Source organism: Notamacropus eugenii, chromosome 6 (genome assembly GCF_028372415.1).
Source record: "Notamacropus eugenii isolate mMacEug1 chromosome 6, mMacEug1.pri_v2, whole genome shotgun sequence".
Taxonomy (NCBI): Eukaryota; Metazoa; Chordata; class Mammalia; order Diprotodontia; family Macropodidae; genus Notamacropus; species Notamacropus eugenii.
The window spans coordinates 197222204-197234951 of NC_092877.1; the positions used below are offsets into that span (position 1 = coordinate 197222204).

Below are 12748 nucleotides of genomic sequence, written 5' to 3' on the forward strand. Positions count from 1 at the left end.
TGAGCTCATCAAAGTTAAGTGAGCAGGATCAGGAGAAAATTATACACAGTAACAGTAATATTGTAGATGACCAACCATGAAAGACTTAGCTACTCTGATCAAGACAACAATTTAAGAATTCCAAAGAACCTGTGATGAAAAATGCTCTCTACCTCCAGAGAGAAAATTGATGAACTCTGAATGTAGAGTGAAGAATGCCTTTTTTTACTTTCTTCATTTTTATTATTTTATTATACTTGTATTTGTTTGCAATGTGGCTAACATGGAGATGTTTTTTAAATGATCTCACATGTATAATTGAAAATCAAAGTGCTTGCCTTCCCAAAGAGGGATAAGGAGAGGGAGGGTGGGGAGAATTTGGAATTCAAAATTTTTAAAAAATTCTGTTCAAATTTTTTACATATAATTGGGAAATATTTAATGAAATAAATAAAAATAAATAAACCTATGATATATGCAAATCTATACAAAGATGTATAAAGTATAAATAGCAAGCAAGGTAATTTAGAAATTTTAATGCAAGACATTAAATTTTACCTCATACAGAGTACCATAACTTGGTGGGATATGACCTGTGATTGGAATATGGTTCTAGAAGGAAATAAAAATAGGACTTCACTTGAGATTTTATTAATACAGGAAATCTCAGTTAAGAAAACCCCTGTTAACAATGCATTTTGATTCTTTTGCCTCTTGAGAATTCAACTGACTTGTCCAGGGTCACAGAGTCAGTCAGTATGCGTCAGAGGCCAAACTTGAACCAAGTTCTTCCTCGTTTCAAGACTGACTTTCTGTCTGCTACACCATGTTGCCTCTGGAGATTAATATCTAAAAATGAACCTGGGTAAAAGGGAAATGGTGGGGGAAGGAGTGCCAGATGGGAAGAGATTATCATTGTACATTAAGAAGATAGTTTTGTGGAAGGAAATATAAGACCTATAATTAGAGAAGGATGATAAGGGAATATGTGGGTAAAGATAAAAAGAGCCAGGAGTTGAAGGGATATTGTCATGAATACAATAAGGACTACCTAGACCAAAATAAAAAAAAAAGAAAGAAAGAAAAGAAAATAAATAGAGCATTTGAGCAAAGACATCACAAATCTGCTACTGAGATATGATAGAGCATTAAGAGAAACTTCAATAATCCATAAATCTGTAGTACTTCTCTTCCTTTCAAAAGCAGAACAGCTAAGAATTTCTTGGCTTACCCTAATGATCATTTTATCATTCAAAAGATTGAGAAAGCAGTGAAGGGAACAGATCTGCTGGGCCTGTTTCTGACCCAATAGGAGGAAATGCTGTTGGCAGAGGAAAAGTGGGCACCTTGAAAGGAAGTGACCATTTCATTTTAGAATTCATGACAGAGTAGAAGATGAGAAATCCAGCTCTGGTCTGAAGTGTACCCTTGATTTTTTTTTTGGGAAATCAGATTTATAAGGTTCAGAGAAAAAAATTGGCACCAGCCTCATTGCCTGAAATTCTACAGGGGAAGCCAACCCAGGAGGAGAAGGCTTTCAAAAATGAAATTTTGGAGAAACAAAGAGTAAATTGCAGTGAGTAGAAAAAGAGTCAGTTGTCTCCAGAAACTGATATGAATGCCTCAGGAACTCATCCAGCAACTTATATTTTAAAATCAGTAGTGTAAAATATGGAAGCAAAAGCAAGAAATGAAAGATGACTAGAAAATTATAATAGTTTTACAAGAATAGTGGGAAGAAAGGTAAAGTTCAGAATAGTTGATGCCAGTGAGGAATGCTAAGGATTTTCCTAAACATTATTTTTGAAGATTAAAGGAAGGGGGAATAAGGTGTCAGACTGTTAGACTTGGTGGATGAGATGATAATAATGGGTAATACAATGAAGGCAGAGCTGCTCAACTTTCATTCTACTTCTGTTTTCTCTGTGAAGGAGAATGATATTTGTACTGGAAGGAGCTGGATAAAAATATCTAATAAGGGCATTGAAAACCAAGACAGAGGGAGATAATAAAGAGGTTCTAGATACCCTTAATGATTTCAAGTCTCTAGATACAAATTAATTAAATCCCAAATTCCATAAAGAACTGGTAGTTGTGATTGTCAAACCAGTGTCAGTAATCTTTGAAAGACGATGGAGAAGAAGTAAGTACAATGGACCTGGAGAAAGACAAATTTTTAGGTATTCAAAAAAAAAAGTATGACATTTGAAAATTAAAGGTCAGTGAAATTCACTTTGATGCTGGGACAGAATTCTATATTATTAAAGCTGTGGTAAATGAATCTCTAGCAAAGAAAACTGATCACAAAGAACTAACATGACTTCAAGAAGAAGAGGCCATTCCTGACTAATATTATTTTCTTTTTTTATCAGGTTACCAACTAAACAGGTAGAACAAGGAAATTTTAAATATGTTCTTAATCTAGGTTTCAGCAAAGCCTATGTTTATCTTTCAAGCTCTCTTTTTGAGCAAGATGCAGATGTGAGTAAGACAGTAGTGAAGTTGGGTGGTTTCATAGCTAGATGGATAGTTAGACCCAAAGAGTAGCCATAACAAGATTTTCTGGAAAGGAGACCTCTAAAATAATGCCCTGGGAATTCCTCTGATCTTGTCCTATTTGTCAATGAAAAAAAAAAAGACCTTAGATATTATATTTCTCAGATCTGTAGATGACACAAAACTAGAAAGGATAGTTTACCCATTCGATTCAGTTTAATTCACCAAATATTTACAAAGTTCCTACTATGTGTCACAAATAATGATAGGTATTAGGGATACAAAGACAAAACTGAAAGCGATCCCTGATGACAAGGAACTTATATACTACTAGGAAACCAACAAGTGCATAGATGAGTAAATTCAAAAAAATAAAGTAGTTTTTTTGGGGAAGTACAAGTAACTAGATTAAATAAGATTATATTTGTAAAGCACTTAACACAATGCCTGACGTATAGTAGGCACTATAGAAATGCTGTCATCATCATCATTAGTAATTACCATTACTATGAAGGAGGGTATCAGGAATATTATCATATTAGAGGTAATAGTTGAGCTAAGCCTTGAATGAAACTAGGAATTTCAAGAGGAAGGTGAGAAAGAAAAACATTCTAGGCACAGGGGACAGACAGCTTGTGTTAAAGCATAGATGTGGGAGACAGACTGTCATGCATAGGGAACAACAAGTAGACCAGTTTGGCTAGAAGACGAAAAAGAATGTAAAATAAATCTGTAAAGAGGTTGGTGCCATCTTATGATGAGGTTTAAATGCCAAATGGATAGAGGATGGAGTCAGGATCCAAAAAGATCTCAACAGGCTAGGACACTGAGCCAAATGTAAACAGCGAACAGTATGGTATGGCAGTCATATAGTAAATCCGATTAAAGACTGCATGAAGAGAAGTACCATGTCTAGAAGTAGGGAGGTGATGATTCTCTATATTATCTTTATTAGAACATTGTATATGGGGGATTGTGTTTAGATCATGGCACCATATTTTGGAAGGATTTTGATAAACTAGAGGGTGTCCAGAGGATATTCAGAAGCAATGGAAATGGCGGAAGGCATCGAGATGATTACATATGAAGATTGGTTGAAAGAACTGGAGATACTTACCCTGGAGAAGAGAAGACTTCAGTTCTGTGAAGGAATGCCATGTAGAAGGATTATACTTATTCTGTTTGGTCTGTGAGATCAGACTTTGGAGCCTTGAGTAAAAGTTGAAGGGTGATGACTTTAGATGTAATATTAAAGAAACATTATCTAACACTTGTCATCTAAAGATTGGATGGGCTTCCTCAGGAGGGAAAGGGTTCTCTCTCACTGTAGGTCTTTAAGGCAAGGTTGAATGAACTCTTGTTAGTAATGAGAGTGAATTCCTAATTTGGTATGAACCACATAGTTCTGACCCATATAGAGTTGGACCATACAGCTTTTGAAGCTCCTTTCAACTCAGATTATCTGTATGAAAAGTCTGTATTGACAGTTATTATCATTATTCAATCATCTTTCAGTTATGTCTCTGTGTGATCACATTAGGGATTTTCTTGTAAAAGATACTGCCATTCTCTTCTCTAGCTCATATTAGAAATAAGGAAACTGAGGCAAACAGGTTTAAGTGAACTGTCCAGAGTCACACAGCTGGTAAGTGCCTGAGGCCAGATTTGAACTCAGAAGATGAGTCTTCCAGACTCCAGGTCTGGCACTCTATCTGCTGCACCACCTAGCTACCCTCTATGCTCAAAAGCAACTACTTAATCTTGACAATATAAATGTTAATTTTTTCAGCACAACAGGTCACAAGAACTCTTGTACTGTGAAATCAACTTATTGAAAACAAACTCAGAATTACATTTGTGTACATAACATAAACAGTGATCTTAACTGGATAATCACTTTCCCCAGTGGATCTCACACCAGAGAAGATGTGACTTCTGTTATTAATAGTTCCAGTCTAATAGTACCATGTAAATATTTAGGAGATATAGTGTGCTGTGTTTTCAGTTCCCTTTCTGTCTGTCCTTGTGTATGTTGGTGCTAGCAAAAAGGGACCTCTTCAGGTTCTGCAGTGCAATTCTATCACTTTTCCATTTGTTAGGACATGGAGCTAAGGAAGTTAAGGCTAGGGGCTACATCACTTAGAGGACTAATTAACTTTGCTCTCTTTCAGGGAAATGAGCAGTCGTCTTAACAGTGCACAATGGTTTTGCAAAAGCATGCTGTTGGTCACAAGGGGACCAGGAGGGAGGGTGTGGTTTGAAGAAGCATAAATCCATCACCACTTCTAGAAAAACAAAATCCCCCAATTGACAGTACTTCACTGAAGGTGTCTCTGCATTTGAAGGATAAAATATTCTAATCCACTTTCCTGTAAGCTGGAGAAGCGAAGGAAAAATAATACAAAGATGATAAAAAAATCTACATAATTATGAAGTAATAAATATATGATCTAGGAATAAGAAGGATTTCAGAAGTGATCTCTCATATCCTTTTTCTTGAAGAACAAAGCAAGAATAGGAGAGAATTGATTTTGCGTCATGAGATGATTCTGTAAGGAGTTGTAGGTTAACAGCACATGACTTCTGCCCATGGGGATTGAGATAGTTTCACACGGGTTGAATTCATTGTATTAAAACTAGAAAAAAAATCATGAGAACTAAAGGACACATCTGACAATTGTTTTTCTTTGTTCAAGAAGGTATACACACTTATAAAGAGGTAGTACTTCTTAATTTTTGGTGCTGTCATCATCTTCTTCCAGATAAAGTAAACTCCCAGGGCAGTAAGAGAACAAAGAGAATATAGGAAATAAATAGAGAAGGTGAAATAAGGAGAAGAAAACAAGCATTTATTAAGCACTTACTATGTGCCAAGCTCAGGCATTCTAAACTTACAGGCACACATGCAAACACCCACACAAGGCTCACATCACTCTTCTGCACCTGTTGTCTTCATGTTTGTATGGTGAAAGATCCAGGCTATAAACAGCCTTCCACAATTGACAATTGAAAGGCACTGCATGATGGGAAGAATATGACTTGAAAGGCCTGTAGAATGCTTCATGAATTCAGAGGCATTTTTAAAGGCCTTAAATTCTTTTTTTCCCAATATTTAGGAGGCAGGCATTTGAGAGAAATTACATGCCTTGTCACTTTGCACAGGACCTGGAGCAGACTGAGGTTCTTGAGGCGCAGAGAGTTGGGAATAAAGCAGAAGAATAGTAAGAGTATTTTTTATTAGGTGCCAGGTACATTTCATACTGTAAAATTAATTCTTTACCTTTTGTGACATATGGGAGGGTAGTTTTTTTTCTCCCTGTTGTGCTCCCTAAAATATCTATGATACCTGGACCCACAGTCTAAGAGGCAATACAAGATCTAGTGAGTTTTGTGTTTCTAAAATCATTGCCTTTGTGCACTTTCCTAGGTTCTGTTTGTTGTGGTTGAGATTTGGCAAGAAAACATCTGGGCAGAGGCAGTAACACTAAATAGCTTGAAGGGACTTCTGCTGTTTTAAACAGTGGGAAGACTTATCAACTTTCTGTTTCCTTTTCCCCTTCCCTTTCCCTTTCCCTTTCCCTTTCCCCTTCCCCTTCCCTTTCCCTTCCCTTCCTTTCCCTTCCCTTCCCTTCCCTTCCCTTCCCTTCCCTTCCCTTCCCTTCCCTTCCCTTCTTCCCTTCCCTTCCCTTCCCTTCCCTTCCCTTCCCTTCCCTTCCCTTCCCTTCCCTTCCCTTCCCTTCCCTTTCCTTTCCTTTCCTTTCCTTTCCTTTCCTTTCCTTTCCTTTCCACAAGCTCCACTGTTTTACTGTTTTTAGTGCCTGAATCACCTGATACCATCAGATCCCACCCCGATAATTTTAGTCAAAACAGATTTGTTCCTAAAGCAGTCAACAACTTAGGAAACAGAACTGTAATTTTAACAGGAGCTCACAGCAATTAAATGGTTAAGCTCAGATTGAAACTGTTCTACCTACTGCCTAGGAATGCAATGTACTGTCCAAGGGACTATTATCTTCCTTTAAGTGTTTATAAAAGAAATAATTACTTGATAAGTATAGGATTTCCTTTCTCATTTAAACAATCTCTTCCACTGTTTGTACATATTACTTTTTCTTGTAGGTACTTAATAAATGTTTATTGGTTTATTTATGAATAGGACAGGTCTAGGTATCAATTGAACTTAATGATTTTTATTGATATTCTAAAAATCTCTTAATCCACTGGAGAAAGAAATGACAAACCATTCCAGTATCTTTGCCAAGAAAACCCCAAGGATAGTATGGTCCATGGGATGAGAACATGACTGAACGATTGAACAACAACAAAATCTCTACCTTGAAAAAAATGCTGTTATGCAAATTCAGAGAATTTGCCTTGGCCTTTTCAAAAAACAAATTATCATAAGATCTGCCTAGTAATTATGTTAACTTCATTCCTTCATTTAAAAATACTACTTGAGTACCTACCTGCTTATGTGCTCAGTACTATAAAGATTACCAGTAAGTGTGGGCTCTACTCCTGAAGAATTTCCTATTGTTAAGTTGCCATTGATTTTGGATTATAGGAAAAAAACCATGACTTTCTTTTGTTCAATTCAAAAAAGTTCTTTTTATTTTTTTTAATAAATCAGTGTGTGTTAAAATCCTAAAGAATATTATATGCCCCCCTCTCCTTGTTTGAAAAGTGTTGGTGGGGAAAACATGGTTAAGTAGGAGTTCTTAGGAAAAGATCTGGGTTTTTTTGTGGACTGCAAACTCAATATACAGTAATCATGTGATAGGGTAAAAAGAAAGGAAGGAAGGAAGGAAGGAAGGAAGGAAGGAAGGAAGGAAGGAAGGAAGGAAGGAAGGAAGGAAGGAAGGAAGAGACTAATGTGAACTCAAAGTACATGAAACAAGAAATTGTGCAGAAATAGAGAAGTGATACTCACACTTTAGTCTGTCCCATTCAATTCAGTAAATATTTATTTAGCACCTATGTGCCAAGCACTGCGCTAAATTCTGCAGATACAAAGAGTAACAATGATAAAAAAGATAGTCCCTGCCCTCAAGGACCCTACAATGTAATAGAAGACAAAACACAAAAGGGAGCTAAAATGAAGGGGTGAAGAAAGCAGAGGGGGAGCTGGGAGTATATGGCACTGAGTAGGGGTGGGTGGTAGGTGGGATGATGTTCATGGAAACAAAACCAAGCAGAGCTGCTGATAGAAAATGGAGAGTTATCTATAGCTTTCTGAGCACTTTATAAAGGAAAGTTTTGGGGAGGAGGTTATTGCTCTGCCCTCCAAACCTTCAGACAGAGAGGTGAGGCAAGTGAGGGAGCTGCAAAGGTGTTGATTATCAAAAACTGAGTCAGTCTGCATAGTGATGAGATTTCAGGTGATCAGCTTATCCTGGGGGAGGCATGGTGTTTCCTAAAGTAGAAACCAAGCAGAGCTGCAGATGGAAAATGGAAAGGAGAGGTATTCTGATGATGGTGAAGACCACTTGAAAGGATGCTTTACCAGGAGAAGATAAGATTTAGAGTAACCATGACAGCTGTCTTCAAGCAATTTTTTGCTTGGAATCAGAGAGCAGTGCTAGGAGAAATGACTAGAAGTTGCAGAGGCAGATATAAGCTTGCTGTTAGGAAAATTTTCCTTACAGTTAGAACTCTCCATAAGTTTATAATTGCCTCAGGAAGCAGTGGGTTTTCCTAAAATGGACAACTTCAAGAAAAGACAAATTGTCAGTTGCTGGTTATGATGCAGAGGGTATACTTTGTTCAAATACAGTTTGTACAGATCTAATTTTATGTTTCAATTTTTTTTTGCACCAAAAGAAAAGCATAGAAAATATATTAAAATGATTCACTTGATATGCTAAATGGATATTATATACAATCTACCTTTCTCATAGCTATTTCACATCAGTATAGCTTGGGCAAAATATTAAAATGTGGAAATATCCTTCATTATAATGGTGTGGCAGATTAAAGGATTCTTGATTTGATCCCTTCCCAAATGTTCAATAATGTAAATATAAGATTGCTGATGCCACCTTGTGGATGGCACCAAGAAGAACCCACAGGAAGTAATATACTGAACACACTGAAAAATACCCAAACACCAGCATATAATCCTAAAACCCATGTCTTTCATAAGGTTTTAAGCTGGAAATAATGTTGGAAAACCAGTTATTCTTTTTCCCTGTCATTCTAATAGGACTACTCTGATAACAGTGAAGACATGTGAGTCTATATGATTTTAGAAAACTTTAAAGACTAGCCCCTACCAGGAATCCATTCTACTTAGGAGTTATTGCTTTCAAGAAAATAGAAATTGTATCTAATCTAAACCACCATTCTTCAGACTGAAACCATGGCTTTTCTTTTCGGTAGGTATTGCAAATGCCTTATCACTATATTGTATAAAATGCAAATCTTAGAATTGGGAGCAGAAATACAATAGAGATATGGGAAAGTAAAAATTTTGGAGGTCCAATCAATGAAAGACACAGGCAAAATAAGCAGAGCCTTCTGACCTTTTTGTATGTGTCAGAGACCCCTTTAGAGGTCAGGTAAAGCCTATGTGCAGATCCTTTCTCAGAATAATGTTTTATTGCATGAAATAAAATGCACAGAATTATAAAAAAAAACAATTATTTTGAAATAGTGATATTATTTTGTCCCATCCAGGTTCATAGACCACCCTAGTATTCTGTGAACCCTAGGTTAAGATTCCTTGATACAAAGATTGGAGAGCTTGTGAATAAAGAAATGCTATGGAGATTATATAAAATTACAGAGAAAGAGAGACAAGGGATGAATATTTTAGGAATTAAAATAATGTGATACTTGTACAAGAGTACCTGAAATAAGATGTAATTAATAAAATATTTATTTTATAATCAGTTATGGAATTTAGAATATTAGTGAAAAGGAGGAATAAAATCCCAAAGGAGAATGGAAGAAAAAGTCAAGTCAACATGCATTTATTAAGGATTTACAAGCAAAGAGAAAGACAGCCTTTGCCTTCAAGGAGCTTAAATTCTAATGGAGGAAGACAATATACAAAAGAGAGTAGTAAAGGGGGATTTGGGAAGTACCCATGTGTGAATATGGTAGAAAAATTCGGAGAATGAAGAAAAAGTCTGGAGAAGAAAATGATCTGGAAATGAAACATGCAGTAGGAATGATTATGTTCAAGGTTATACATTGATGGATAACAGTTGCTGGAGGATATTGTGTAAAAATGAGTATAACTTGAAATTTTGTTAAAAGAAAAAATAGTTACTTGGTAATATAGTGAGGGATGAGTGACTTTTCACAAATAGTGACATTTAAAATGTTTTTCTTAAGAATTTCTAGCTTGTTTGTCATCTGAATGAAATAGTTTATGAATAAAATGAGGTAACGTAAACTATTTTGAGAGCAAATTTGTTGATGTACAACTATAAAGTGTTATTTTCTGAAACATAAGGGAGTAGAGAATCCTTCCCTTTTGCTGAAGTAATGTAAGAATAGTTGTGGTGATATTTTATAATATTCTAAGAAAAGACTTATGAAATCTTAACCAGCCTTGTTGCTGGAGCCTGTGACTTAACTTTCAATATGATAGGCATTGAATCTGAAAAGTTAGAGAGTAACATCATCCCATTGTGTTCTGTTACCTGATCATCCTTTGTACATTTTATTGCAGTAGAGAACCTTGTCAGAGAAATTTGTGGTACAAAAACTGGCATAAGTATGTAGTTATCTCTTCGCCATGACCAGACCCTCTTGGTGAGGAAAATAAGGTATTTAAAAAATTCTTTTTTACTGAGTCTCTGCCAGTTTATCTCAGAAATACTACCTTAGGGGAGAAAAGCACTCCTCTATATATTCAATGAAGTTATCTCTTTTAACTGAAACTCTTGTTTGCAAAACCAGTCCTCTCTAAGAAAATGATAATATATTAGCAACATTCTTTTCAATATCTGGGACATTATTAGAAATTGGGAAAATAGTCATGATGAAGTATCTCAATAGACATCTATAGTAGAGAAATTTCACACCCTATTTAATTTCATAATTCAACTCAGCCTTAGGGAAAGAATGTTCTTTTGTTGAGTTTTAAGTTTAGTAGAATGGGCATGAAAATGGCTCCTATGGACAGAATACACTTCATACAAGACAATTCAGTGAGTAAAACAGAAGTATGAAGGTACAGAATATAAACAAAGAGCTATTTTTTCATGAGAGCATAATCAAAAGAAAAATGACTGTTGTCTAGTATGTAATCTGGATGGTCTTACCATTAGTGGTGGTAGTCTTTGAGATCAGTTTATCAGTTGTCACTGCAGACATGATAGGGAAAGAGATGAGTACTAGATCTGTGACTGTGATTTCACTGGCATAGGGAGCTATAATAAATTTGTATTATATCCACACGTATATATATAGTATATTATGTATTATTAATATTATATATTACATATATAATTTATAAATAAATATTATATTATTTATAATATATAAATTTAAATATTTATAATTATCTATTATTATTTTTCCCCTTATCAGTGCAGGTTGGGGCCTTTCTCTTCCTCTGGCAGAAGAGGACTTTACCTCATTCTTCATGACTTAAAGGCCAGCTCACCATCCACAGGAGCCACTTTAAATCTCTAATTGAGAATGAATCAGTATCTTTCTAAGCTTTGGACCAAAAAAAGAAATAAAATATGATTTTTATGACCGCTTAGCTCAACTTTGCTTTTGCCAATACCCACCTCTCTCAAAAGATGAGGATTCTTGGCACTACCCTGCAGTTCTTTGTATTGTACAGGAGACACGGGGAGTGGGAGGAGAATCACAAAGCCCAGGTTCAAATCTTAGCCCTACTCCTTCCTATGCATGTGATTTTGGGTGTAATAATAATAATAGCTCACATTTATTTAGCCCCTTAAGGTTTGCCAAGCACTTTACAATGTTATCTCATTTAATCCTCACAACAATACTGGGAAGTAGATACCATCGTTTACCTCCATTTTTATAGGTTCGAAAATTAAGCTTAAGAGAAATAATTATTAAGCATCTGAGGAAGTTTTGAAGTAAGATCATTGTGATTCTAAGTCCAGTATTATTAGTCAGCACTGCACCCCCTCTGGGCCATGGTTTGCTCCTTTGTAATAGAAGGGACTTGGACTAAATTATATTGAAGTTTCCTTCCAGCTCTAAATTCTGTATCTATCTAGTCTGACTGAAGGTCACGAGTGAGAAATAATGCATTAGCAATTTCAAGTTAGTTCATTGCCAACATTCACTACAGAAGGGAAGTATTGCCAGCTGTTTAGGTAGGGTCATGTTAGATTTTTGAAGCATGAAGATTCCAAAATAATGGATCATTCATAGGGCTAAAGCTTTAAATCTCTAATGTTCAAGCCTTAAGTTTTTTTTCTTTTAAAACTTGGAGATCTGGGTAATTCTTGAATATAACAAATCCTCATTTTAAGGAATCCTTTTAGAATCACTTTGTCTGATGATACCAATCAAATCAATCTATCAGAAGGCATTTATTAAGTGTTTGTTATATTCTAGGCACTGGGAAAACAAAATTGTAAGTGAAATAGTCCTTGCCATCAAGGAGGATAAACATATCTACATATCTGTATTTATAAAATAAATATGTACAAAATGTATCCAAGATAAATACAAATATTTATTGAAAGGGGAGAGCACAAAAAGCTATAAGGATCAGGAAAAGGCTAATAAAGGAAGTGGCATTTGAGGTAGGCTTTGAAAATAACTAAGGATTCTAAGAGAAAAAGGTGTTGAAGCAGTACATTCCAGGCATAGAAAAGCATGGCAAAGGAAGATGGAATTATCATGCATCTCTGTTGCATTTTAAGAGTGTGGTTTACTCAGACAATATAGTAATTTAAAGTTTCTTAGATGTATTTTAAAATATCTTTTAAACAATTCTTTTTACAAATGGAGATACATTTAAGAATTAAAAGTGTTTGTTTTTGCAAGTTTATGAGAAATATTTAAAACCTAAGAACTAGATTAATTATTAGCATTATACTAAAAATATTCCTTCAAGATACCTATGATCTCACTGATATGGGTGCTTCCTTAGCAATGCAGATTGAAATCTGTCTAGTACCGTCCTGTCCTTGTTCAGGTCCTTCTGCAAATTTTTCATTGGTAACCTACTGAATATTCTGGGGCTTTCCCTCTTGAAAACTAGATACTACTTGGTTACCAGTAGAACATGTAGTATATGCATAGGTTATCCTTTGCTCTCACTATAGTA

The 12748-nt window shown here is 35.5% G+C and overlaps 1 protein-coding gene across 10 annotated transcripts in view; it reads left to right on the top strand.

Annotated features, from left to right (window-relative positions):
• TMEM182 (transmembrane protein 182) overlaps positions 1-12748 on the top strand; it is a 116215-nt gene that overhangs the window by 74598 nt on the left and 28869 nt on the right. Inside the window, exons 5-6 of one of the 10 annotated variants that reach the window (XR_011969830.1) lie at positions 8678-8849; positions 10154-10876. The exons of 7 other annotated variants lie outside the window; for them this stretch is intronic. Coding sequence is in view for 2 of the 3 variants with exons in the window: in XM_072621742.1 (XP_072477843.1) it covers positions 11017-11075 (59 nt within the window). In the remaining variant the exon portion in view is untranslated. Of the gene's footprint in view, positions 1-8677; positions 8850-10153; positions 10877-11016; positions 11186-12748 lie in introns of those variants that run through there. 2 more of the 10 variants (XM_072621743.1, XM_072621742.1) reach the window with 2 other exon arrangements.